At 37.9% G+C, this 25324-nt stretch overlaps 10 protein-coding genes across 12 annotated transcripts; 8 read left to right on the top strand and 2 right to left on the bottom strand.

The window, feature by feature from the left end:
* Positions 1–376: 376 nt before the first annotated feature.
* Positions 377–4483, bottom strand: LOC17875907 (fimbrin-3). The gene is made up of 15 exons (XM_006280038.2): positions 4293–4483; positions 3879–4045; positions 3622–3795; positions 3288–3523; positions 3018–3189; positions 2897–2935; positions 2750–2818; positions 2547–2663; positions 2140–2351; positions 1912–2064; positions 1625–1824; positions 1366–1523; positions 1182–1278; positions 985–1076; positions 377–882 (listed from the first exon to the last, which is right to left on the bottom strand). The coding sequence occupies exons 2-15, from the start codon at positions 3963–3965 to the stop codon at positions 580–582; spliced, it is 2109 nt and encodes a 702-aa protein (XP_006280100.1). The 5' UTR covers positions 3966–4045; positions 4293–4483; the 3' UTR covers positions 377–579.
* A 1349-nt stretch (positions 4484–5832) lies between these two features.
* On the top strand, positions 5833–6568 carry LOC17875350 (putative lipid-transfer protein DIR1). The gene is made up of 2 exons (XM_006281653.2): positions 5833–6205; positions 6299–6568. Exons 1-2 carry the CDS (start codon positions 5887–5889, stop codon positions 6301–6303), a joined length of 324 nt encoding a protein of 107 aa, XP_006281715.2. The 5' UTR covers positions 5833–5886; the 3' UTR covers positions 6304–6568.
* Positions 6519–7512, top strand: LOC17875378. Its single transcript, XM_023777644.1, has 2 exons — positions 6519–6527; positions 6842–7512. Exons 1-2 carry the CDS (start codon positions 6519–6521, stop codon positions 7226–7228), a joined length of 396 nt encoding a protein of 131 aa, XP_023633412.1. The 3' UTR covers positions 7229–7512.
* A 500-nt stretch (positions 7513–8012) lies between these two features.
* LOC17874600 lies at positions 8013–9287 on the top strand. Its single transcript, XM_006281366.1, has 3 exons — positions 8013–8048; positions 8137–8849; positions 8936–9287. The coding sequence occupies exons 1-3, from the start codon at positions 8013–8015 to the stop codon at positions 9285–9287; spliced, it is 1101 nt and encodes a 366-aa protein (XP_006281428.1).
* A 1212-nt stretch (positions 9288–10499) lies between these two features.
* Positions 10500–11439, top strand: LOC17875912 (putative lipid-transfer protein DIR1). Its single transcript, XM_006281223.2, has 2 exons — positions 10500–10817; positions 11257–11439. The coding sequence occupies exons 1-2, from the start codon at positions 10500–10502 to the stop codon at positions 11437–11439; spliced, it is 501 nt and encodes a 166-aa protein (XP_006281285.2).
* A 1098-nt stretch (positions 11440–12537) lies between these two features.
* LOC17877292 lies at positions 12538–13822 on the top strand. The gene is made up of 3 exons (XM_006282081.1): positions 12538–12573; positions 12672–13384; positions 13471–13822. Exons 1-3 carry the CDS (start codon positions 12538–12540, stop codon positions 13820–13822), a joined length of 1101 nt encoding a protein of 366 aa, XP_006282143.1.
* Positions 13823–14340: 518 nt separating this feature from the next.
* LOC17874913 (putative lipid-transfer protein DIR1) lies at positions 14341–15068 on the top strand. Its single transcript, XM_006281300.2, has 2 exons — positions 14341–14791; positions 14917–15068. The coding sequence occupies exon 1, from the start codon at positions 14470–14472 to the stop codon at positions 14788–14790; it is 321 nt and encodes a 106-aa protein (XP_006281362.1). The 5' UTR covers positions 14341–14469; the 3' UTR covers position 14791; positions 14917–15068.
* Positions 15069–15708: 640 nt separating this feature from the next.
* Positions 15709–16220, top strand: LOC17877080 (putative lipid-transfer protein DIR1). The gene has a single exon (XM_023786442.1). It carries the CDS (start codon positions 15760–15762, stop codon positions 16096–16098), a length of 339 nt encoding a protein of 112 aa, XP_023642210.1. The 5' UTR covers positions 15709–15759; the 3' UTR covers positions 16099–16220.
* On the bottom strand, positions 15978–19757 carry LOC17874976 (sodium/hydrogen exchanger 4). Of its 3 annotated transcripts, XM_023786437.1 has the most exons (17): positions 19432–19757; positions 19207–19325; positions 19010–19107; positions 18845–18904; positions 18698–18744; positions 18414–18608; positions 18284–18330; positions 18091–18157; positions 17852–17952; positions 17666–17767; positions 17343–17487; positions 17155–17217; positions 16986–17069; positions 16597–16896; positions 16327–16469; positions 16156–16238; positions 15978–16069 (listed from the first exon to the last, which is right to left on the bottom strand). In XM_023786437.1, the coding sequence occupies exons 1-14, from the start codon at positions 19594–19596 to the stop codon at positions 16597–16599; spliced, it is 1593 nt and encodes a 530-aa protein (XP_023642205.1). In that variant the 5' UTR covers positions 19597–19757; the 3' UTR covers positions 15978–16069; positions 16156–16238; positions 16327–16469. The 3 variants fall into 3 exon arrangements, with proteins under 3 accessions (XP_023642205.1, XP_023642201.1, XP_006280297.1); XM_023786433.1 differs by lacking the exon at positions 15978–16069 and having other exon boundaries at positions 16156–16244; XM_006280235.2 differs by lacking the exon at positions 15978–16069 and having other exon boundaries at positions 16234–16249.
* Positions 19758–20635: 878 nt separating this feature from the next.
* Positions 20636–24698, top strand: LOC17876234 (glycerophosphodiester phosphodiesterase GDPDL4). Its single transcript, XM_006279986.2, has 9 exons — positions 20636–20883; positions 21169–21462; positions 21669–21784; positions 21882–22380; positions 22501–22539; positions 22644–22928; positions 23341–23486; positions 23590–24076; positions 24171–24698. The coding sequence occupies exons 1-9, from the start codon at positions 20742–20744 to the stop codon at positions 24464–24466; spliced, it is 2304 nt and encodes a 767-aa protein (XP_006280048.1). The 5' UTR covers positions 20636–20741; the 3' UTR covers positions 24467–24698.
* Positions 24699–25324: the final 626 nt, after the last annotated feature.

The following is a 25324-nucleotide window of genomic DNA, read 5'->3' on the forward strand; positions in this document are numbered from 1 at the left end:
CACGTGTGGGCACGCCCGCACATACGATAATTTCCTTTTTTCAAATATGGAAAATTCTAAAATATTTCCTTTTTTCACGAACGTAAAAATAAGGAAATATACATAAAGTGCTCAGATGCTTTTAAAGTTGTTGTCATGCGAGAGTGTGAGTGTCCGGCTCTTGTAGCTCCTCTGGTCTGCGAAGGTACTGTAAAGTGCAACGCTTGATGAGTTCGATGCTCGAGCCAGACATGGAGAGAAAGAGAGAGAGACAAAGAAAAGCCAATCACACCAAACAACAACAACAAACACAACAATTAGTAACAACCATTGGAGGTATTCTAAAATATCTCTCTTTTTTACTTTCTATAAAACCAAACAAAACAAAAAATGCAAGTCAACAAATAAAACAAGATTGACATTTTCAGTGTACTTCACAAATTGTTTTCCTTTTTTTGACCTTTATGTTTGTTTCCTTATCATAGTGGTAAACAAATGTAACTTTTTGTTTATTATATATCACACAGACAGAGAAGATGTGAAAAAAATTACAAATCAACTCTGTTCCGGCAAAAGATATTTCAGTCTTTGTTTCTCTCTCTATTCAATGGCTGCAGCTTCCTCTGAGATGGAGGTAATGTCAGACAAAATTTCTGCGTCATTGTCTTCTTCTATCGTTAGGCTCGATATTTCGCCGTTTAAAGAAGAGACTTCATCTTCTCCCGTGACAGATGGAGCTGGTGAAGCATCAGTGCTCGTGCATGTGCTTGTGCATGTCGTGGTCGTGCTATGAGTCGATGATGAATCCGAACTCGAACTTGAACTCTCTGACGATGATGATTGTTGCTGAAGGCTCCAATACATTATACTTGCCGTTAAGATTAATATCATCTTTTGATTCACCTGCAACAACAGAAGACATTTCAAACCTCAGATTTTTATACACTTAATGTATGTTGTGTCTGAATGTCAGTTGTTTCAGAAGATTTAGATTCTATTCTTTACCTCTATGATATCTTCTGGCAACAAGAAAACCGAGCAACCAAGCTTTCTTGCTACACTGACAATGTATGTAGCATTCAATCTCTTCTCATCTTCTGTAAAAGTTTCCATTGCCAAAAAGTATGGTTAAAGTAAGTGCGGTTTAAGCAGAGGGTAGAGAGAGAAAGAGGTTGTTAGTCTAGTTAGAGTGAGTAATGGACCTGATTCACCCTTGGTGACAAGATTCCAGTTAACAACTCTTGGCTCAACTGCCCATAGAAGATCGAGGAAGAATAATCCGCTTGATAGAGTTTTATCCTATTGAAGTTTAGCAATACAGATTTTACTCAACATAAGCTTTTTCAGTTGTTTGTTTTGAGTTTTGATGAAAGTTAAAGATGGAACCTTGAAGCTTTCGATCTGCGATTTCCGTCCCATAATTTTGACTTTCCTGTTTGCCCAGCTCAGGATTTCTGAGTCGGTCATGTCTTTCCCTCTTGTTCGAGATCTGAGATTTTTGAGAAGTTGGAGCATATGGGTTCTCATCAACTGCCATAAGAAGCCTGAGACATACACCACCAGTGTTATACAATTTCTAAGAGTTAGACTGCAAAAGCATCTTATCAAAATAATAAAATTGTCACTAGCTAAGCGGAGTAATTACCTAGGATAAGCTTCTTATTCCCTTGAACTATGTCATTTCCAGCTACATTTACAAGCGAGAATCTCTTCTCTTTCCCAATCTTCACAACTTGATTGCAATTCTCTACTTTTCTAAACGGCATTTTAATTGGTGGTTTTGAAGCATGCTTCCAGTTAACTGATCCTGGATAGACCTTGTCGACAACTTCCAGAAGAATCCATCTGCATCAGCAATATTAAGTATTAAAAAACTTATGATATGTTTCAGGACCAAAAGCTTATAAATTATTTTCCATACCAAATTCTTACCCGTTTCTAACATCTTCAAACACATTATTAACGTAACTGTCAATCCCAAGGCTGTTAATCCATAAGCGGTAACATCTTTCATCTCTGCAACTCTGTAAATCCTCAGTCATCATCTCCGCAAAGGAGAACCTACCATCAGTGCTAAGGCCATTCCTGCAGGCACAGAGAAGCTAGTGGGTAAGAACCAGTGCATATGATAATAATCTATCTGTAATATTATTTACCAACCTTTCGTGAAATATCTGTGCCACAAATGCTAGATTCAAATACGAAGACCCCTCAACTATCTCCTCTGCAGTCAAATACCGTTTGCAGTTCATTCTCTCTGCATGTTCGAGGACCATGTTAGCCCTTTCAAGATCATTCTCTGCATTTAGAGTAGCTGGATCGCAGTGCTCTGGTGCGAGAACATTGAGCAGGTAAGCATACGCCTGTGCGTCCTGCATATTCAACCATCAAGATTAAGAAAAAGTATCAAACATTTTCATAGCTTATGATGAGCTTTTGTTTTTCCTATTCAAACTGATGTTTGCTTCAGTGTGTTGGAGAGAATCACGTGCTAATGATCTAATGAAGCTTTTGAAGGGACATAAAGGAGTATAGTTCCAAGAATTGCTACTTGGAAAGCCAAATACCTTCAGATCCGAAGAAAAATTTCCAACAGTTTTTTTGTAACCACCTTTCTTGAGATGGAAGTTCATCCATTTGAGTAAGACTTTCTCGGGGGGTAATCTCAGAAATTCTTCTATATCCTGCAACAGACATAAAATCATAACTATTATTTACGACATGCTTATAGTTTGGTCAGAAATTAACAATGAGATTAGCAGGTCATTACATCGTTGTCTTCCACCAACTCCACAAGTTGAGGCATCTTCTTCAAACTAAGATCAGCGAGCAGTTGAATCTGCAGTTTTCATCATTAGTTAGTAATATAATCAAGCATGAACACAAGGGAAGATGCACATAGCAAACAAGTGTTGACCTTTATGAGTTGTGAGATCAATCCAAGCACTAGATGAGGCTGCAAAAACAATAGAACCTCTGGTCAGAATCTGTCTCCAATATATTATGATTAACTAACAACTAAGCAAGCAGAATATTACTCGTCCTTCAGCCAGGTCCTGAGTCCCAATATTAACCACACTGCAGCCAACAGCTTTTGCAGAGTTTAGACAGAGCGTGTGATTCTCATTTCTCTCCCACGGGTTAAGTACTCTCTTCGTGTTGATCGCTCTTTCGTCTATTGTCCCAGGGACTGCTATATTTATAAGCTTACTGTACCAAAAAAGAAAAAAGGGAGAAGAGATCAAAATCCGGAAACCAAATGTACTAATGTTGAGATAAAACTCCGAAAGCCCAAATGTGTACATTACCATAGAAGTACACCATCTTTCACAAGTTCATACAAATCATTCGAATCCGGATCTAAAGGAAGAAACTGCATCAAAAACGGGTCATCCCCTAGATATCTGTTGATGTGATGAACAAAAGAACCCTTCTCTGACTGGTTTATGGTATGAAGGGTGGTTGTGCCGGCTTTAAGAAATGAAGCTGAGTGCTTAAGGCCACCAGATTTATCAGCGGCTTTATCTCGCAGATTTAGATATATCTGCACACATTTCGTTGTATCAATCCAAAACCAACATCACACATCTATCAAAGATTTTCACAAGAATAAACAAAACACAACACAAAGATCAAACTGACCTTGAGAAAGGATTCGAAATCAAGATCATCGCTTTCATTATCAGAACCCAAATCTGCCAAGAGTTGTCTGATTTCTTTCTCCTTAAAAGCTGAACTAAGTGACTTCACCTTGACCAAAACAGACGGAAGATCCTCTAATGTAACATTACCACTCTGATTCTTCAACGACACAAACTAAAAGACAGACAAATGCAAAACTTTACATCCAGATCAAAATAAGCTTCTCTTAGATTGCATCTACGGAAGATTAACTTTACCTTGGAATTAAGACTCCGAAGCTCGACTTGTGTGAGCTGACTTTGAAGCCATGGATCCGAAACAATTACACCCACGAAACCAGACATCTCCCCCGTAAAAAAATCACGGGGAAGAAGAAGAAAAAAAAAATATCTTCAAATATCAAACCAATGTAGAAACCTCTCCCCTGCAAAAAGAACCAATGTAAGCTTCAGAAAAATCTAAACTTTGGGAATAAACGAAAAGAAACAAATTTAATCGATCCAAAGGATCATACTTAAAATAGCAATGTTAGCTAAAAACATTACAGCAGGATTCAAAAGCTGGAGACTTTTAACAGTATTACAGATAGATTAGGAAGGAAAAAATGTGACTTCGTCGATTACACAAATTCCAGAAATCTAGGAGAATAAAATTAAAAAAAAAAAACAAACCCCAATGTATCGAAAATGAGATTCTCTGCTCTGCTTTGAGATAATCAATCCAAGTTCTTCAATAATGTATATCGATGATACAATGTAGCTTTCTTCCAGAATACTAGGAAAGCACAAATCAAACCTCAATGTGAACAAGAAGAAGACGATACGGAACAGAGAGAGAGAGGATCGTTATTTGCTTCGTGTGAGAGCAATGCGATGGTAGAGGAGAGAGAGAGGAGTTAATTTTTAGCTGTGAAATTGAATGCTTCGTCAGAATCGCGAGTAGGGTTTATTTTGTATTAATATACTCGCTGTCTGATGACGACATGTGGAAGAGACGGTGGACCGCACGGTTTAACGACTTGTGTGTGTTGTTGTGTTGTGTTGTGTTGTGTAGGTTGGTCATTTCTAAATGTGGAAGACTTTAAAAATGTTACATAAATAAAAATGCTCTATTAACCATATATAGATTGAATGATTTACGGAAGATATTGATATTTCTCTAACAAATTACCAAAAGAAACTGGTTACTTATTTTTTTGGGAAGATTTTAGATTTTATGAACGAAACAAAGATCTTCTCCACCGACGTATTTTCTTATTTTGTTTGCAAGGTTTTTTATTTTAAACCCCATGTGTAATTGTGTATGGTACGCACGACGGCCTACTATATAAAATTATGTGATGTTAACTTCATATTCTATGTGATATTAAACTAAAATGGTTTTGTTGATTTCTAATCAATTATTAGAATGTTTTTGTTGATATCTATGTTTCGTAAGAAATACTACAAAATAAATTGATAATGTGTTGTAAAAAAATGTAGAATATTTCGAGTTTTGACCCTTATTACTTCTCAAAACAAAAATGTCCAAAATATTTCCATTGCTTTCGCCGTCTTAAATTTTTAAAAGCAAGGGCTTAATTAGTCTTTCAAGATGTGTTATTTTGATGCTTTCTTAATGTTGAAAAAGAGTTTTAGTCTTTATCCTTGCAGACTTTTAGTTATGTATTAATTGTACGAAATAAGAATATGAAACACTTAATCTTTATGAAAATAAAAAGATAATATAGTATTTTCTTAACAAGTGCAAAAAGAACATCAATGGACAAATGTATGTGTTTTCATAGTTTTCCACTTTTCCATAATACAAATTCATTAACAATCAATATCTATTTAACATAATCAAAAATTTAGTATATTAGTGATAATAAGCAAAACAAAATTAAAAAATCCAATATAATTGTGATCGCTAATGAATCATTAGTAATGATCTATTTTAATATTAAAAAAAAAGACAAAACAAACGGCGCCATATCGGTCACGCAAAGAGTTAAACAGGTCTTTTGTCATTCACCGCCCAGAAACTATGGCATGCAATGCAACTAAGCCCTTTCTCACATTTGTCCCTTTGTTCACACATATCTCAACTCATAACACTGATGATCCTCGTTACATCACCCACACTTATCCTTTCGTGACGCTCTTAACTACTTTGCTACGTACCTTTCAGTTAGCATTTTAACTTGTTTATATATAAGAAGCTCCTGATCTAAAACTTTAAAGAGAGATGCACAAGTAGAGGTACTCTTAGAGCAAGGAAGAGAGAATGGGTAAGAACAATACCAAAATCCTTATGCAATTTGCAGCTTTTGCAATGGTCTTAACCGTTGCAACAATGGTGCAAGAGGCCACAAGCATGTCTATTTGTAACATGGACACAAACGAACTGCAGAAATGTCGTCCAGCCGTCACTGGAAACAATCCGCCGCCTCCTGTCAACGAGTGCTGCGTTGTGGTTCGAGCTGCTAATCTAGAATGCTTCTGCAGACTCAAGTTTTATCTCCCGATTTTGGGAATTGACCCGTCTAAAGTCGCGGCTCTTGTTGCCAAATGTGGCGTGACAGCAGTCCCTCGTTCTTGCCAAGGTATATAAATTTTGATGTGATTATTGAATTTTGTAGTAAGATCTTCAAAACAAAGCAAGTGTGTGTAACGATTTTTTTTTTGTATTCCGGCAGCTTGAAGAACTGAGCTGAGAAAGGTCTTTATGGTGCTACAGCTACAGACTTCGCTGGATCTTGTCTCTTTCATCTGAATTTAAATATACAAATGGCTCCTTTTTATATAGTTCAAGTGATTATACAATGTATTTTTAGTGTTCTGTTTCAAATAAATCACAAACTGTTAGTGATTTTAGATTCCCCTTGTGTATGTAGAAGAACCGTGTTCTATACGTTAATGAAAAGTGTAAAGTATTCTCAGAGTATCCAAAACCTAAATTCTATTCTTGGTTTGAAATTTGATTGTTAACTTGGTTTGGGAATAAGTAATAGATGAGAAACAATTATCTCTAGTAGCAGTTGATAGAGTGTTAGACAAGTTTTCTATTAACTCTGGCAAAGTTGGTTGAAGAAGACGCAGTCAAAGCTCTGTTTCTGGTGTTGTGACTTGCTTCATAGATCAGTTTTTACATGGCAAGAAGACAGTCTTTTGGTATTACACAGAAAAAACTACACGACTTGACAAGGACAAAACAAGATCAAACGACGAAAAGCCGTTAGTCACGCAAAAGGAGTAAGTCCTGTATTTTAGCAGCCGAAGACCAAGATGAAGATGAGGATGAATACTCGCTCAAAGACAAGGACTTCGTCGCTTTCCCCGACGGCTTCCCCGGCGGCGGCGGATCTGTGGTCGATAAGAAGAAGGAGACCGACGAATCCACTCGCACCAAGTCTTCCTCTGGGAAACAAACCGACATCAACTACAACTACGGGACAAACGGTGGGAAAAGCAACGACCAACAAACCAACAAAAGTGACAAGGGACAGGGGACCGAGATACAAGAATATGGTGGTTGCAGTGGTTGCCCTGGGTGCATTCGTTGCGGTTGCCCAGGATGTAGCGGTGGTTGCCGTTATTGCTTCGGTTGCGATGGTTGCCAGTACTAATTTCTTATGGATTTTAATGTATGTTTTCCTTTTTCTTGTTTGTTTTAGTTGTTAAGTGTATTGTCCCTCATGGCAACGCACCAGTACCACCACCTCAGCTCACGAAAAGGATCGATAAACAAGTATAAGATCAACTTTCTTCAATTCGGAAAATGGGGGATCTCCGGTATGCAGCGGGTTTCCAATTGTGGCTTCAAATTAGAACATAATTTGTCGTCTATTCTTAATCTTTCCGATTTTTTGTCCAAAAACGATGCACTTATTATAAAAACGCTTATTTTTTCTTTTGAATATAATTTAATATTGCATTAAAAAAAAAAATATTTAGTATGTGTTTCGATTGTCTAGTCCTATTGTTAAAATATATTTTCTATTACTCCTAAAAACAATCATCTGAGTTCTGACTTAAACAAATTATATAATTATGCAACTTAAAACATTATAACGAAGTCAAAACCAATATGTATTTTAAATTTTGTGTTGGACATAGTCATTATTGCTTTTATACGTGCTTGGGGACTGTAACAATGAAATAACAACAAAACAATTTTAACATAAACTTTTTGCACATGACTTATTAAATAATGTATGAACAACTATAAATCTACAATACACTGAATCATCAATATGTAAAGTTTCCATTTATAGGATTTCGCATCTCGAGTTCATCCAGGGAAATGGAAGAAAAAAAACAAAGCAATTTTTGGAAAATTTTCTAATTATAAGAGTCGAGAAGAGCAATTAGGGTTCTTTGGAAGTAGGAACGAGAAGAAAGACAAAGAAAATGGCTCTGTTTTTCAGCCGAATCTCAAAGCTCTCTGTAAGTTACTCTCTCGAACCTTCCTATCTTATAGTTTCTTTGAATCTTGGTTACTCAGTCGGGGCTTTTGGTTCATGGAAATTGACAGGTACGCAAGGACACTACTCGTTTCTTCTCATCATTGCCTCAGCCACCATGTTTGGTGCTGGACACTAAGAGGTTGAGAGGGACTCCAGAGGAGGGCCTAATCGTGCATCACAAGTTATTCGACCCGACAACCGAAAAGAAAGTGTTCAGCAAGGAGAAGAAGTATCCCAACGAGCTCCGTGGTCAACCTCTTCTGGGAGCATCTCAAGGTTGGGTCGCTTTTCTGGTGGAGAAAGACCTAACCGTGAATCTCACGGATCTGCACAATCCTTGTGTCTCGTCTCCAAGAGTCATATCATTACCTTCACTCGGGTTCGAGTATAAACCCACAACTCATGCCACGGAAGTGTGTCTTTCTTCTTCTGATCCTGTCCAAGACGAATTTTTTGTGGCTGCAAAGTTCAATGAGTATCACGTCAGTGTATGCAGGCCTCGTTCGGATTCTGAGTGGACTCACATCAATACCGGTTACTCTCTTTTACCAGCTTCTAAGCTTATGTATTCCAAGAGAGACAAAGCCTTCCACTTTACCAGTTTCAAGGGTCTCTACATGGGTTCCCTGTATCCCAGCAACAACAACGAGACCAAGTATAGAGCTATACGCCTTAGAAACATGCCTAAGATTCCAGAGGCAGTTTGGGAGATGTTGGATACATGTTCCATGACCAACCACTTGGTTGAATCTCCCTCTGGTGAACTTTTCTTCATCAAGTGGTACGTATTTTTCCATGAGTACTTTAGCTACTTTTTATCTATCAAGGTCTAGTAGAGATATTGAACTACTTGTTTCCTCCGTCTAGGTACACACAGGCTATTCACAAAGAGGACGAAGATGGTGATTTGGAATTTATCCATAGCAGAACTAAGCGGTTCATGGTCTTTAGGCAAGATGGGATGAGCAAAGACTTTTGTTACACTGAAGATATTGGAGATCTCTGCATCTTCCTTAGTAAGGCTGAGGCCTTCTGTCTCTCAGCCAGGTTGTTCCCGGGGCTCAAACCTAATTACATCTATTACCTTGGCCCTAGACTTGGTACTTACGATCTCGCTTCTGGTACGAACCGTCCCTTTCCTTTCGATCGCTTTGGTAAACCCTCACAGGTCGATACCCCTTACTGGATCCTTTCGACCTCTTGTCTGAGTTCGAGCTAGGATATGGTCCTGCCTTGTGCTTTAGTGTCTTGTACAAGATCCATTACAAATCAATAATACAACATGATAGCATCATAACATTACTATCTATATCTGATGTTGCCTTAATCATTGCTAAATATAGAACTGTACTATGTTTTTATTCAATCAATATGAATACAAATTTATAACAATGTTTTTATTCAATCAAAATGAATACAAATTTATAACAATCAACCTTCTTACATTTTTTTATTCAATTATAATTTTATGAAAAGCGAGAGAGAGCGAGCAAACAATAGCCAATAACAATTACCACAAGTTGGAGAGTCTTCATCCCATATCATATATACGATCTTTCTAGCTTCCACTTTAGCATGAAATTGTTTATATTAAGCTTATTGAGAGGTAGACATAAAGAGAGAATGGATACGAATGATATATACCAGATCCTTTGTGAAATTTGCAGCTCTTGCAATAGTTTTGGCTGCCTTGGTGTTGATGGAAAAGCCTGCGAGCATTCCCACATGTAACAATAAATGGTTCCTTATTTATGTAGTTCAAGTAATTATACAATGTATTTTTAGTGTTCTGTTCCAAATAAATCACAAACTGTTAGTGATTTTAGATTCCCCTTGTGTAAATCACAGACACAAACTGTTCTATGCGTTGATGAAAAGTGTAAAAAGTATTCTCAGAGTATCCAAAACCTAACTTCTATTCTTGATTTGAAATCTGATTGTTAACTTGGTTTGGTAAATAGTAATAGATGATAAAACCATTTTCTCTAGTAGATGTTGATAGAGTGTTACACAAGCTTTTTATTAACTCTGGCAAAGTTGGTTGAAGAAGACTCAGTCAAAGCTCTGTTTCTGGTGTTGTGACTTGCTTCATAGATCTGTTTTAAACATGACAAGAAGACAGTATTTCGGTAATAAACAGAATAAAACTACACGACTTGACAAGGACAAGACAAGATACAACGACGTAAAAGCCATCAGCAACACAAACGGAACAAGTTCTGTATATCAGCAGCCGGAGACTAAATTCTCCTATAAATTTGTCCGTTTGTTTACAAATTTAACGACGAATTGTCCAAAAAAGACCCGTGTGAGTCTATGCTTTTACTAGCTCTTACTTATTAATGTTCCTATATAATTAGCTCACTAGACTTGAGAGTTTCACAAATTACAATAGAGTTGAGTGAGAGAGAAAAGATAAGAAAAAGAGAGGATGGCTAAGAACAACACCATAATCCCCATGCAACTTGCACTTCTCGCGATAGTTTTAACCTGTGCAATAATGGTGAAAGAAGCTACAAGCATTTCCATTTGCAACATCGACACAAACAACTTGGAGAAATGCCGTCCAGCCGTCACTGGGAACAACCCTCCAGCTCCGGGACCGGGCTGCTGCGGAGTAGTTAAATCCGCTAATCTACAATGCCTCTGCCCGTACAAGCCTTTTCTCTCCAGATTCGGGATTGATCCATCTAAAGTCAGGCCTCTTCTAGCCAAGTGTGGTATAAATGAAAGAACTAGAACCTTGAAAGTACTACACAAATACAGAAATTTCTTCAAACTTAGTTTTATTAGCAATCTTCAAACAACTCTTTTACAAGCTTGTTTGATCAGAGTTAACCAACATCACACACTGTGATTTGGCCCTGATCGATTCCTAATCTACCCAGCTTACCAGCACAGCAACAGCTATGCACACTCTTTTGTTCACTCACCAAAAGAACCCACAACGATTCTTCATTTGAAACTCAGATATGAACACAAAGAACTCTCACACTTTTTCTTCTTAAAGTGCTAACCCTAATAAGAAGAAAGCTCTCTTCTTATATAGGCAACAAAACAACTCGCAGGTCCTCTCTTTATCCAGCGGACACTGCGCAGCTTCTTGTCATGATGTTGACTTCACTAGCTTCCCACTAGCCAACAACAACCACCTTTTGTCTGACAACTTTACATGCTTTTTGCTGTAGCTGTCACTCCTGCCCTTTGACTTCGTTACCAACGTTGGGCACCAAACGTGCTGCTTCTCATCACGATCGAAGTGTTGCGCTGTCAACAAGATGCCAGCGTGGCATCGTGCTTCTAAGAGTCCTTCTGAGCGTTTTTCAGGTTCTGCAACTGTTGGTCCTTCAGACACTCTGTTTCTTCAATAAACAGTCCTCCCTCCTGTTTCTAAGGTAATAAATCAAAGTAACCGTACGTACGTTTGATTTTGCTCTTCTTTCGGTAAAGAGAGAAAATCTTATGTTTGTTTTGTTGTTCCTTTTGTAACATGCAGCTTGAAGAATTGAGCAGAAGACAGACCAGTCTACCTCCGACTTGCTCTTTCCCTGAAGTCTCTCTAAAGCTATAAATAAATCTTTTTGATAATAGCTATAAATAAGTCTTGTGCTGTTCTGTTTCGAATAAATAAATTATGTATCAACTTTGCAATAAGTTTTCAGTCACCATAGTCTATTACATATATAGTCATATAGATGAACCATGTTCGATCTATATAGTAATGTAAAATACTGTTTTTTTTTTCTTTCCTTGAAATCCTTGTGTTCTACTTTCTTGATTATGCATCTTCCCTGCAAAGAACCCAAATCATAATTTTATTCAATGTTTAATTGATGAAAATAGAGCAAAAAAAAAAAAAAACTAATAATAGTATCAACAAGTCTACCACATGTGTCTATTTGTAATTTGCTGACAGTTCAACTCAAAAGACGACTTGATCGTTACTATTTACTACAAAGACTAAAGTCTTCGACCCATATCATACTCTCTTTTTTTTTTTTGAAACAAAATATCATACTCTCTTTATCTAACTTATAATACGCTACGAAATTTAAGGGTTCCATGGTATTATTGGTCATTAAGAGAGAGGGTAGACGTCTTACGTGTGTTTTGTTGTTCCTTGTGTAACACGAAGCTTGAATAAATGAGCTGAAGATAGGCCGGCCGGTATATGTATATCCCATACTTTGTCTCGACCTGAAGTCTCCTAAGTAATAATGTCTTTTTAGTGTTCTTTATTCAACAAGAAAACAACAAATCAATTCAAACATAAGATTTTCAAATGGGCCTGAATAATTAAATGCGTGCAATTGAGTCATCGAATCCTTAGGAAAGCTTTCTATTTCTGGGAATTCGCATCTCGAGTTCATCCAAGGAAATGGAAGTATTTTTATTTTAAAAATTTGGAAATTATCTAGTTATAAGAGAGACAGTTAGGGCTTTTTGGACGTAGGAACAGAGAAGAAAGAATGACTATGTTTTTCAGCCGAATCTCGAAGCTCCCTGTCTCTGTTAAGATACTCTCTTGAACCTTCCTATGTTATACATACTTTCTTTGATTCTTGGTTACTCAGTCCGGGGTTTGGTTCATGGAAATTGACAGGTACGCAAGGACACTGCTCGTTTCTTCTCATCATTGCCTCAGCCACCATGTTTGGTGCTGGACACTAAGAGGTTGAGAGGGACTCCAGAGGAGGGCCTAATCGTGCATCACAAGTTATTCGACCCGACAACCGAAAAGAAAGTGTTCAGCAAGGAGAAGAAGTATCCCAACGAGCTCCGTGGTCAACCTCTTCTGGGAGCATCTCAAGGTTGGGTCGCTTTTCTGGTGGAGAAAGACCTAACCGTGAATCTCACGGATCTGCACAATCCTTGTGTCTCGTCTCCAAGAGTCATATCATTACCTTCACTCGGGTTCGAGTATAAACCCACAACTCATGCCACGGAAGTGTGTCTTTCTTCTTCTGATCCTGTCCAAGACGACTTTTTTGTGGCTGCAAAGTTCAATGAGTATCACGTCAGTGTATGCAGGCCTCGTTCGGATTCTGAGTGGACTCACATCAATACCGCTTACTCTCTTTTACCAGCTTCTAAGCTTATGTATTCCAAGAGAGACAAAGCCTTCCACTTTACCAGTTTCAAGGGTCTCTACATGGGTTCCCTGTATCCCAGCAAAAACAACGAGACCAAGTATAGAGTTATACGCCTTAGAAACATGCCTAAGATTCCAGAGGCAGGTTGGGAGATGTTGGATAAATGTTCCATGACCAACCACTTGGTGGAATCTCCCTCTGGTGAACTTTTCTTCATCAAGTGGTACGTATTTTTCCATGAGTACTTTAGCTACCTTTTATCTATCAAGGTAGAGTAGAGATATTGAACTACTTGTTTCCTCTGTCTAGGTACACACAGGCTATTCACAAAGAGGACGAAGATGGTGATTTGGAATTTATCCATAGCAGAACTAAGCGGTTCATGGTCTTTAGGCAAGATGGGATGAGCAAAGACTTTGGTTACACTGAAGATATTGGAGATCTCTGCATCTTCCTTAGTGAAAGTGAAGCCTTCTGTCTCTCAGCCAGGTTGTACCCGGGGCTCAAACCTAATTCCATCTATTACCTTGGCCCTAGACTTGGTACTTACGATCTCGCTTCTGGTACGAACCGTCCCTTCCCTTTCGATCGCTTTGGTAAACCCTCAAAGATCAGTGTCCCTTGCTGGATCTTTTCGACCTCTTCTCTGAGTTCTAGCTAGGCTATGTTTCTGCCTCGTGCTTTAGTGTCTTGTGTTGTTTGGATCCTTGTACTTGTTCGGGTTTGTGTGGTTGAAGATTCCAATTTTATAATTTAGATAACGTTCTTTGGTGTTCTGTTAAATCCCTTATGTATGTCGCAAGGCTTTGTTCGGGTTAGTGTGATTAAAGATTCAAATCTTATAATTATATATCATTGTTCTGTTAAATCCCCTTATGCATGTCATAATTCATAACTCATAAGGCCTTGAAAAATTGAGAGTTGCTTTTTTAGTTTCAACGCTCATCTCACAGAGATCCTAAAGATCGTTTCATTTTCAACAGCTTGTTCTTACATGACAAGAAGACAGTCTTTTGATAATTTTACATAGTAAACTACACACGACCTAACAAGGACAAAACAAAGATAAAACGACCAAAAGCCACTAGACTTACATTTCACCAGAAGTCTCCCACATTTGTCTGTTTGTTTACCATACAGTTAACTTAAACAACAACTTGTTTTAAAAAAACCCGTGAGTGTACGCTTTTACTAGCTCCCACTTAACACTAACGTTACTATATAATAAGCACCTTACATTAAGAGTTTCACAAATCACAGTAGAGTTGAGAGAGAGAGAGAGAGAGTGAAATATAAGACAAAGAGAGAATGGCCGGTAAGAACAACACAAGAATCCTCATGCAATTTGCACTTCTTGCGATAGTTTTAACCGCTGCAATAATGGTGAAAGAAGCTACGTGCATTCCCATTTGCAACATCGACACAAACGACTTGGAGAAATGCCGTCCAGCTGTCACTGGAAACAAACCTCCACGTCCAGGACCGGACTGCTGTGCAGTGGCCAGATCCGCTAATCTACAATGCCTCTGCCCGTACAAGCCTTATCTCTCCAGTTTCGGGATTAACCCATCTAGAGTCAGGCCTCTTCTAGCTCAGTGTGGTATTAACAGCATCCCCTCCTGTTTCTAAGGTAAGAACTCAAAGTATCCTTTGTTACACAATTATAGGTAGTTCATCCAGTCCAGGATTTTCTTGTTCCTTTTGAGTAGAGAGCAAACCTTACGTTTGTTTTGTTGTTCCTTTTGTAACATGCAGCTTGAATAACTGAGCCGAAAACAAGCTGATCTACCTCAGACTGTCTTGCCACGAAGTCTCTAAGCTATAATATGTCTTTTGGTGTTCTCATTCGAATAAAAGAATCAATCAATCACTCTATGTTACAATATATAGATGAACCATGTTCTATATATTAATGAAAAACATAAAGTACTGTTTGTGTGTGTCAAATCCTTATGTTCTACTTTCTTGATTATCTACAAAATTGAATCCTTAGGTCTCTTCCCTGCAAATAACCCAAACCATAATATCAAGAATTGCAAAATAATTCAATATTTTCATTGAGAAAAAGCAAATACATTTGACAAAATGACAAAATAAGGACTCATTTGTAGTCGACAATATTTGGAAAGTGACTGTCCACAATATGATAGCATCTTAACATTCCTCTATAAATCTAACGTTGTCTTAATCAGTGCTAAATATAGAACTGTACTCTGTTTTTATTCATTCAGTATGAATACAAATCCATAACAATCAATCTTCTTACATTTTTATTCAATTTTAATTTATGAAAAGAAAGAGAGAGCGAGCAAACAATAACCAATAATAATAATCACCACAAGTCTCCCACATGCGTCAGTTTGCAATTTGGAGACATTTTCAACTCAACAGACGACTTGACTACAATTTCAACTCAAACGACGACTTGGCTACAGTTTCAACTCAAAAGACGACCTGACTACAAAGACTGGAGAGTCTTCAACCCATATCATACGATCTTTCTAGCTTCCACTTTAGCATGAACTTGTTTATAATAAGCTATTATAAATTTAAGGGTTCCATGGTATTAGTCAAGAGAGAGGTAGACATAAAGAGAGAATGGATACAAATGATACCAGATCCTTTGTGAAATTTGCAGCTCTTGCAATAGTTTTGGCTGCGTTGGTGTTGATGGAAAAACCTTCGAGCATTCCCGCATGTAACATCAACGCGAATTATTTGGAGAAATGTCGTCCAGCCATCATTGGAGACACCCCGCTGTCGCCAGGTAGAGAATGCTGTGAAGTCCTCCAAAACGCCAATCTTGAATGCATCTGCAGATCTAAGTCTTACCTCCCCGTTTTCGCGGTATACCCGTCTAAAGTACATGCTCTTCTTAGCAAATGTGGCGTTACAACAATCCCAGCTTCTTGCCAAGGTAATATCAAAGTATCATAGAAATATTGGAAACTGGTACATTAGTAGGATCCGGATGTCAAGTAAAGAAAGACTTACAACGTTTGTTTTGCTCTTTTTTCTTAAACACAGCTTCAGATAGCTAACTTGGAGGCAGACCGTAGATTCCGCTTTATCTTGACCTGAAACTGATCTGAAGTCTCTGATTTACAATATATCTTAAGAGTTCCGATCCAAATAAATCACAAACTTGCAATGATCTTCAATTACCTTGTGTATATAGAAGAACCATGTTCTATACATCAAAGAAAACGTTTAAATACTGTATTATAGCTACATCAACTATCCTACTTTCTTGATTATCCAAAAAAACTATCTCATTATGTCTTCCCCGAGGAGATCTCAAATCAGTTCTGCAAAGAAAAAAACAGAGAATTGTTCGCTTATCATGATGAAAATTGTAGGATGTACTCATAAACCCGGTTATACATTCTTGATCAACTGTCTGAATAGTAACTTGTGGTAATTAGGAGGGTATACCTAGCACTCTGGTTGGTTTTCTCGACGAGGTCCACCGAAGATAGGCCTCATGTATGTATCATCGAACTTTCTCCAGTAGCGGTGGATGGTGTACACAGGTTGCTCCATCAGAAGGGAAATACTATCTTTAGCTCTATTGAAGTTTGTGGAAGCAGACTCATCAAAGGAAAGAAGAGGAAGCGTCGCATCCTCTTTTGGGGAACCTGGCTCAGTGCGTTTATCTCTATTTCTGGTGTTGTTGTGACTTGCATCATGAGGAAGCAGATAGTTCACAAGTGGCTTTGTGAGGAAACCGAAGACCTGTTTTGTTACATGGCAAAGAAAGTTTTTTGATCTTTACGCAGAAAAAGTTGAGGGGCTACATACTAAAGAAGTAGTATTTGTTTTACCAGTGTAGTAAAGAGGACAACAATAGTGGTGTTGGTGACCATGGCAGCATTCACAGGATCCAATGTAACACCGGAGTATGTGAACTTGCCACATCAAACATATACCAAAATGAGCAATAAATATAAAAGAACTACCGTAGAGATCTTATGAATGTGCAAACAGAAAAACCTGCTTGAAAGCCAGAGCAATTGAGACAGCACCTCTCATAAGCCCCGCCCACCAAATGATCACCTATAAAGTACACAAAGAGCAAACTTCACAACAGAAACTTTGCCATTCTCAGACCATTCATATTAAGATTTTGGGCCGAGCTGTAGTGCTTCTAATAATATAACTGAAAGAAACAAAGGCTGAACCTGATGCTTAAATGTGATAGACTCGTTTCTTTCAGCATGTCTATTCATGAAATTTGTTAAGATCGAGAGCGGAAACACAAATGCTGCTCTTCCAAGCAATACCATTGCGGTTATGACACCAGAGACACCCAAAGTACCTCCAGCACTGCAAGAAGATGATTAATGTTATGTCTTCATAAGGACGAGAATTTAGCACTTGCATGTCATCACCACAGCTCTAGCAACATTATGAAGAAATAGACGAGGTTCATATCATAACGCTGTGTTTTGTTTTGACAGAACGTCGTAGACGCTCTACTTGATATTCGGATACGACTGCATACCTTAAGCTGCTTGTCTTCCACTTTGTAATGTCAAGAGCATCTGTTCCAACATACAGAAATATGAATGTCTCCGCAATAAAAGACATCATCGCAAAAACATGCCTGAAAAATAGAGATGAATTGTCAGACAAAAGCCATTACTGCAACTGAGACTTCAGAGAACTCAATAATTGTCTGAAACGTTACCTGGAAGTGATTCTTGAACTCTCTGTCACGTTATATGATGCATAATGTGACATTAAAACACCACAGAAGAAAACAGTGAGAATCCCACTTAATGAGAAGAGCTGCAAGACAACAAGAACATAGAGTTCAAACATGAAAATGCTGCATATAAATTCCAAATGAACACTCAAAAAGTGTGAGACCAGACTTTGATTTAAGCTGGGTTTAACTAGTGGCATATTGCAGTAATTGAGTACTACCTCAGCCAACATGTATGAAAGGTAAGCCATTAGAACCATGATCGCGAGTTCACGTGTAGTTGAATGTCTGTGAGAAACCATATAATTAACGAATTGGATATAGAGGCACACTTGGAGCATGCAACTAAACTTATTGAAAAATAATAAACTTAAAGTTAAGATGAAAATTTTGCAAGTTCTGTATACTTTTTACCTTCCAAAATACAAGGTTTTAAGGACAAAAGACGTTAGTAGCCCCACCTGCAAGACATTCACGTTTCTAAGAGACCTCATGATATGCTCCAAACAGAGTAAAAATAATATAAGCCTACTCAATAGCTTACAGCAATTCCGAGAATTGTGCTTGTGGAGAAGAGGTATAAAAAGTTTCCAAACACTTGCAGAGCAGTCCAACCGTTGAGGCTTTCAAAGTGAATCTTTTGCACGGCATTGAACAGTACAACTGAAGTTGCATCATTCACAACTCCTTCACCAAAGACTAAGCTGTAAAGCAATGGAGTTTCATCTTGATGAAGAATCTGTACGGTTAAGGTGCAATGTAAAAAAATATTTATATAAACAAGCTTTCAAAAGAGTGGTATGAAAAATAATCTTTTAAATCACAAACCTGTAGAGTGCAAACGGTATCAGTGGACGAGAAGATTGTTCCGATGGCTGTATCAAGACAAGGAAGCATTCACTCACAAACTGGCTGGCAAGTTATAACCATCTTACAAAAGATGAAATAAAAACATAGTTCAGTGAAAAGTATCACCAAGATAGTCTCTAGCACTCAAGCCCTTAAATCCCAACTTGGGGAACAGCCACCAAGTCCCTGGTCCAGACCATAAAAGAACAAAAATTAGAAACTGTTAACAGCTCAGAAATTATTAAATTTGAAACACATGGTCATCTAGTCATACAAAGATTAACATTTTACCAAACGAAATAATGACAGTAGAGATGAAAACTCCAATCACCCCAAAGGACATGATGGTTAAAAAGTTGTGAAAAAACTTCTTTTTCTTAACTTGGAATCTGCCCACAAACCAAAAAAAGATAAAAAAAAAATCATCACTCAGTCTCCATTACCATCCATCAACACAAACATAGTAACCAAAACCAGAGAAAGCTTACCCAGCATTGAAAATTATAGGAGGAAGAAGGTAAATGAAGAAGAGTTCTTCATCAAACACCAAAATGTGAGATTTTTTTCCTTTACTAATAAGCAAGATCACTGTTCCTGACACTGCTCCCTGGTTACAACAAAAACAATCAAAATTGTCCTTACACGAGCCGAAAAAGGTCAAAACTTTATGGAAGCTCAAACATAAAAAAACCAAACTTTTGATGAAAACTTACAACTAAAATGGCGGTAATGGATTCATTGACCCATCGATTCTCTTCAAGCAAGTGGCCGATAACTAAACAGAGACAGAGAATGGCTATGAACACTGAGATTGGTATCACCTGAGGATGCTCAGCTCCAAGCTGATTCGTCAAAAACTCCGTAATTCCAACACCCATTTTTCACAAACACTCGAGAACTTCGTCGGTGTTGATTCGTTAGCAAACCAAAAGATGGCGCAGAGAAAGATAGTAAGAGCGAGAGAGAGAGAGTGAGTGAGTGAGAGAGAGAGATTTGAACTGCGATGAAGAGGGCGGTGGTTACAGGTGGCGAAGAGGCGAAGGACGCGCGGCATGTTCCCAATGCAACCAGACTGAGTAAACGCGAGGCTTTTTGGAATTATACTACATAGTGGGCTTTTAAGGCCCAAAACTAAACGCATAGCCAATTGCGATTCATTTACAAGGCTACAAAAACTGTCTCTTGTTAGAGACACAGACGCAGAACGTGACCCGTTTCGTTTCGCTCGTATTTAGATGATGTAATGAGTCATGACTCAGTGACCAACACCGCCACGTGTTGAAACCTATCCACTCCACCGTCATCAGCACAGTAGCCATCTTTTTCTAAGCACTATTCTAAAGTAACAAAATAAAGTTGACACAGGTGTATTGCAATATTGCATGCATAAATGCAATTATATAGAATAGTGGTGTAGTGAGTGTGTGTACATGCTTGTTGTTTATAGCTGGTTTTGGAAATAGGTAGGTCGTAATAATGGAAGAAAATAAAATAAAGTAGGATGTAATAAATGTTCAACGCATATACCCTATCTCTATTTAAGAAAAAAAGAATCCAGAAAATACAGTATGCATGATATATTTGGTTTCCTAATTCCGACAACTAATCAACAAATTATTTTCTTATTTAGTCATGAAGTGTAATTTTTATATAAAAAACCTTATTAAAATAGTTGCATGAATTTCAAAACTCTTTTCTAAAATAGAAACCTCAAAGTTTTTTCACTCCCAAAATATTTTCTGTCTGTAATATTTTATATGAAGAACATCTATTTTCCTTTATATGAAAATATAATATATTTTTGTTGCCAACTAATTAGAGATTTCTTTATATAAAATTGATATTGTTCTTTTTATTCAAAAATGAAAGTATAAAAGGTCTTTTTGTTTTAAAATAATCAACGATCATATATAAATTCGAATCCCACAATCCAAAAAAGCTCTTTCTCTCTCTCTCTCTCTGAGTAAATCTGGTTTGGTCGAAGTTGGTGAAGTCGCCGCCGGGACTACTCAGGTGTACTGATATGATATACATGCGAGATAATCCAGCAATGCATGGGTTACAAGCTTCAAAGTTTCTACTTTTAGCTCTCCTTTTGATTCAGTTGCTGTTTTCTACTCAACTCGTTGCTCAAAGATCTAAAAGTCCATGGCAGACACTCACTGGTTAGTGGTTACTACTTCTCTTCTCTCTTCATCTCCTTGTCTCTTTAATTTTCTCAAAACCTTTTACTGTGAATCGAAGAAAACAGAGCAAAAGGTGTTTCCTTTGTCACTTATTTCGATTCCTCAAATTTGGATTCTAATCATAGAAATCAAAAGAGAAAACTTGGGGTTTTCCTGAGTTGCATCTTAAGAAAAATCGAAGCTTTTTTGTCATTTAAAAAAGTTTCCTTTCATCAGATTTGGTTACTATAATTGAATCTTTGCTTGATTGGCAAATTTTTGTAGGAGATGCTCCTCTTATCGTTGCTCGTGGTGGGTTTTCTGGGTTGTTTCCAGATTCAAGTCTCGATTCTTACAGTTTTGTTGCGCAGACTAGTGTGCAAGGTACTGTTCTTTGGTGTGATTTGCAACTAACGAAAGATGCTATTGGGATTTGCTTCCCTGATGTGAAGATGATGAATGCTTCCAATATTCAAGTGGTTTTCCCTAAACAGAAAAATTCTTACTTGCTCGATGGAGTCCTTACTCAGGATTGGTTCACCATTGATTTCAACTTTAAGGATCTCAAAAACGTTTTCTGTAAGTTCAACGCTCACTGTCGTACATCTTTTTGAGCTTGAGAGTGTACATTCTAATCCATTACACTATTGGATTCTAGTATTATATATGTTTAGGAGTAAGTTTTTGCACATTTGATCCAATATATATAGACTGAATTTGAGTACATTTGAGTGTAGTTAGATTTGCTTGCTGCTGTTCATTAAGTTGTAACTTGCTTGCTGCAGTGATCCGAGGAATGTTATCGCGGTCAGATGCATTCGATGGAAACAATTACGCGATATCAACAGTTCAAGATATAGCTACTCAGTTAAAACCTAAGAGTTTTTGGTTAAATGTTCAGGTAATTCTTATGTCAGTAAGTTTCTTGCTGTTTTTCAGTTCTTTTTGTTGCAGTCGAAGATCTCAGCTCGCTTTTAACATGGTTTCTCTTTATTCAGCACGAGGCATTCTATGCGCAACACAATCTGAGCATAAGCAGCTTTCTGCTATCAGCTCCCAAAACTGTGACTATCCACTATCTCTCTTCCCCTGAGGTGAATTTCTTCCGGAATATTGGTAGCCGTTTGGGACGCAAGGGGCCAAAGTTTGTGTTCCGTTTTCTCGAGAAAGATGATGTTGAGGTGTCAACCAACCAAACCTATGGATCTCTTGCGGGAAACCTAACTTTCATCAAGACTTTTGCTTCAGGAATTCTTGTTCCCAAGTCTTACATATGGCCGGTCGAAAGCCAGTACTTGCTTCCCCATACATCTGTTGTTCAAGATGCTCACAAAGCAGGACTAGAAGTATATGCGTCAGGTTTTGCAAACGATTTTGATATTGCATACAACTACAGTTTTGATCCATTGGCCGAGTACTTATCTTTCATTGACAATGGGGATTTCTCCGTGGATGGCGTGCTATCTGATTTTCCACTAACTGCATCTTCGGCTGTTGGTAAGTAAATCCCTTTCTTCTGAAACGCATCTACGTATCATATATTTGTTCTAATATTGCTAGAGAAACTACAACCACACAAGCTAACCCAGTCTCACTTTTCCGTTAAACTTTCCTCAGACTGCTTCTCCAATCTTGGAACTAATGCTTCAACACAAGGTATATGAGCTGTTTGTATGCGTTTTACTGTCTACATTATTAATACCATGTCCCAATAACTAATTATATAAATTTTTTCACCATCTATATGGTTCATGTCACAGTGGATTTTCTTATTATATCCAAAAATGGAGCAAGTGGAGACTACCCTGGCTGTACTGACTTGGCCTATTCAAAGGCTATTAAAGATGGTGCTGATGTTATCGATTGTTCTCTTCAAATGTCATCTGACGGGATTCCGTTTTGCTTAAGTTCAATTGATCTTGGGAAGAGCACAAACGTTGTCCAAAGTCCTTTCAGAAACCGTTCTGCAACTGTTCCTGAGCTCAATTCACTTTCTGGAATATACAGCTTTAGTCTGACATGGTCTGAAATTCAGACCTTGAGACGTAAGCTTTCCACATAACTTTCTAAGACTGTCTACTTCTTTTGTCATTCACACTCTAGGCAGTGTGTTGTTCTGCTAGATCCTTGAAACCTTTCTTCATGTAAGAGCACTTATGCTCCTAGTAGACCTGATGATAATAATCAAAGGGAAGAGAGAAGCTCCAAAAGTGTTTTTAGGATAACCGAGTTAGCTGCATGATGCTTCTTTTAGAGTGTTTCGCTACAGATTCTTATTCTTCTTCTAGATATTTAGGGGTTACAAATAGATGCAAAATACTTTGTGGCAACTTCATATGGCCCTTGATAATAAAAACCTAATCTGTCTGTTATTATTTGTTGATGTATATGCATCTATCTCAAAACAGTCTTAACTTTTAGATGTCATTGAATATGCTTTTCCCCATCTGTTTGCAGCTGCCATTGAAAACCCCTACAACAAGGACTTCAACTTGTTTAGGAATCCAAGAGAGAGAAGTTCCGGGAAGCTTGTTTCACTTTCTGATTTCTTGAACTTGGCAAAGAACTCCAGCTCTCTCGTCGGTGTTTTGATCAGCGTGGAGGTAAAGTTCTACAATCACATCTAGATTTGTATAGATTATTAGCGTAAACATAATCTTCGTCATTTATTTTAATGTTACAACGATTATGATTTGTTTTGTTCAGAATGCAACATACCTGAGAGAGAAGCAAGGGCTCGACGCTGTTAAAGCAGCTCTCGATTCACTCATGGAAGCTGGTTACAGCAACAGGACAACAACCACAAGAGTTATGATTCAGTCAACTAACAGCTCTGTCTTGGTTGACTTCAAGAAACATAGCCAGTATGAGACAGTATACAAAGTCGAAGAATCCATCCGCGATATCCTCGACTCTGCAATTGAAGACATTAAGAAGTTTGCAGACGCTATTGTCGTCGGAAAAAAATCAGTTTTCCCCACCAGCGCAAGTTTCATCACTAGACAAACCAATCTAGTGGCAAGGCTACAGAAGGTTCAGCTTCCCGTTTATGTTGAATTGTTCCAGAATGAGTTTGTTTCTCAACCATGGGATTTCTTCTCTGATGCAACCGTAGAGATAAACTCTCATGTTACTGGAGCTGGTATCAGTGGAACCATTACTGAGTTCCCTCTCACAGCTGCGAGATACAAAAGTAAAGTGAAAACCAAAAGAATGGCTCAAAAGTATTTTCTGTTTTCCACAACATTTTCGAATTTTGATCGTCTTTGATGTTTTTTTTTTCTCAGAGAACTCGTGCTTGAACCGCAAAGACCTGCCTCCTTACATGACCCCAGTTCAGCCGGCTGGCCTCTTAACCATCGTGAGTCCTACTTCTTTACCTCCAGCCGAAGCACCAAACCCAGTTTTCACAGATGCTGATGTCACTGAACCACCATTACCTCCGGTCACAGCCAGAGCCCCAACCACCACTCCTGGACCTCAAACAACAGATGGAAAAAGTCCCAACGGACAAACCCGAGTCGCTGTTTCTCTTCTTCTCGCTGCATTTGCTACGGTCATCGCCTCTCTTCTACTTATGTGATCACATTGATCCGATCACCCTCGCCGCTAGGATTTCTCTGTGAGAATGACCAGTCCTCAGAATTATTTCCTCCTCCTAACAGTTCTTGGGATTCTTTCACGTAAATTTGTATCATTGGGGGCTCGATTTGTTGTTGTAACATTATTCACTGTTAACGTTCATAAAACCTCTATGCGTTTGTAGTATTTATGTAACATTAATGTTCTTTGAGCAAATTAAACTATTTTAATTATGCAAGAGAGTATAAAAATATTATATATTACATGTGAATCGTAATGATTGGGCTTTATACAATACACTTACGCATGGATCCAAATAAAACAAACTAGGCTTTAGTCTAAAACCCAATAAGTGAAATAAATTCAATAAATTCGACACGTTTCTTCGGATCCACCGATGAAGAAGCTTTCGGGACTGAGTTTAACAAGGACGACGAGGGAGATCTTCTGGGGATGTTTCTTCGTGATCATTGGTTTTGTTTCCTTCTTCGGATTCGTTTTTGCAGCCGTGTTCTCGAATGATAGGCACTACTGCTACTTGGTTCCTTTGACTCTACCGGTTATAATGGTTGCTGTCTACTTCCATTGGCTTAGCATGAAGCTCTTCAAGCACGCCTGATCTGGTACATTTCGGATTCAATTGAGACTTATCATGAAACCATTCTAAGGTTTGATGTATGTATATGGATCAAATTAGATTGTTTGATTTCGGTAATTACTGCAAAAATTAAGGTTTGTGTAAAATTCATTATTAGTATACAGATGAAGAGCTTGTTTGAAATGTATTGCTCTGAGTTATGTTGGAATCAAATCTTGTAATGATGCTTACTGTTGGATGAAAATTTTGCTTTGTGGATTG

Source organism: Capsella rubella, unplaced genomic scaffold (genome assembly GCF_000375325.1).
Source record: "Capsella rubella cultivar Monte Gargano unplaced genomic scaffold, Caprub1_0 scaffold_8, whole genome shotgun sequence".
NCBI classification, from domain to species: Eukaryota; Viridiplantae; Streptophyta; class Magnoliopsida; order Brassicales; family Brassicaceae; genus Capsella; species Capsella rubella.

Excerpts from the sequence above, each read along its gene's own strand:
- LOC17874600 (XM_006281366.1), top strand. The coding sequence starts at position 8,013 with ATGGCTCTGTTTTTCAGCCGAATCTCAAAGCTCTCT. Across the intron at positions 8,049-8,136 it reads GCCGAATCTCAAAGCTCTCT|GTACGCAAGGACACTACTCG; the intron begins GTAAGTTACTCT and ends GGAAATTGACAG. Across the intron at positions 8,850-8,935 it reads GAACTTTTCTTCATCAAGTG|GTACACACAGGCTATTCACA; the intron begins GTACGTATTTTT and ends TCCTCCGTCTAG.
- LOC17874913 (XM_006281300.2), top strand. The coding sequence starts at position 14,470 with ATGGCCGGTAAGAACAACACAAGAATCCTCATGCAATTTGCACTTCTT.
- LOC17874976 (XM_023786437.1), bottom strand. The coding sequence starts at position 19,596 with ATGGGTGTTGGAATTACGGAGTTTTTGACGAATCAGCTTGGAGCTGAG. Across the intron at positions 18,609-18,697 it reads ATACCGTTTGCACTCTACAG|ATTCTTCATCAAGATGAAAC; the intron begins GTTTGTGATTTA and ends TTAACCGTACAG. Across the intron at positions 18,331-18,413 it reads GCACAATTCTCGGAATTGCT|GTGGGGCTACTAACGTCTTT; the intron begins GTAAGCTATTGA and ends AATGTCTTGCAG.
- LOC17877292 (XM_006282081.1), top strand. The coding sequence starts at position 12,538 with ATGACTATGTTTTTCAGCCGAATCTCGAAGCTCCCT. Across the intron at positions 12,574-12,671 it reads GCCGAATCTCGAAGCTCCCT|GTACGCAAGGACACTGCTCG; the intron begins GTCTCTGTTAAG and ends GGAAATTGACAG. Across the intron at positions 13,385-13,470 it reads GAACTTTTCTTCATCAAGTG|GTACACACAGGCTATTCACA; the intron begins GTACGTATTTTT and ends TCCTCTGTCTAG.
- LOC17876234 (XM_006279986.2), top strand. The coding sequence starts at position 20,742 with ATGATATACATGCGAGATAATCCAGCAATGCATGGGTTACAAGCTTCA. Across the intron at positions 22,929-23,340 it reads TGAAATTCAGACCTTGAGAC|CTGCCATTGAAAACCCCTAC; the intron begins GTAAGCTTTCCA and ends ATCTGTTTGCAG. Across the intron at positions 24,077-24,170 it reads CACAGCTGCGAGATACAAAA|AGAACTCGTGCTTGAACCGC; the intron begins GTAAAGTGAAAA and ends TTTTTTTCTCAG.
- LOC17875912 (XM_006281223.2), top strand. The coding sequence starts at position 10,500 with ATGGCTAAGAACAACACCATAATCCCCATGCAACTTGCACTTCTCGCG. Across the intron at positions 10,818-11,256 it reads AAAGAACTAGAACCTTGAAA|CTGTCACTCCTGCCCTTTGA; the intron begins GTACTACACAAA and ends TTTTTGCTGTAG.
- LOC17875350 (XM_006281653.2), top strand. The coding sequence starts at position 5,887 with ATGGGTAAGAACAATACCAAAATCCTTATGCAATTTGCAGCTTTTGCA.
- LOC17875907 (XM_006280038.2), bottom strand. The coding sequence starts at position 3,965 with ATGTCTGGTTTCGTGGGTGTAATTGTTTCGGATCCATGGCTTCAAAGT. Across the intron at positions 2,664-2,749 it reads AGTTGGTGGAAGACAACGAT|GATATAGAAGAATTTCTGAG; the intron begins GTAATGACCTGC and ends TGTCTGTTGCAG. Across the intron at positions 2,065-2,139 it reads GCACAGATATTTCACGAAAG|GAATGGCCTTAGCACTGATG; the intron begins GTTGGTAAATAA and ends CTGTGCCTGCAG.
- LOC17877080 (XM_023786442.1), top strand. The coding sequence starts at position 15,760 with ATGGATACAAATGATACCAGATCCTTTGTGAAATTTGCAGCTCTTGCA.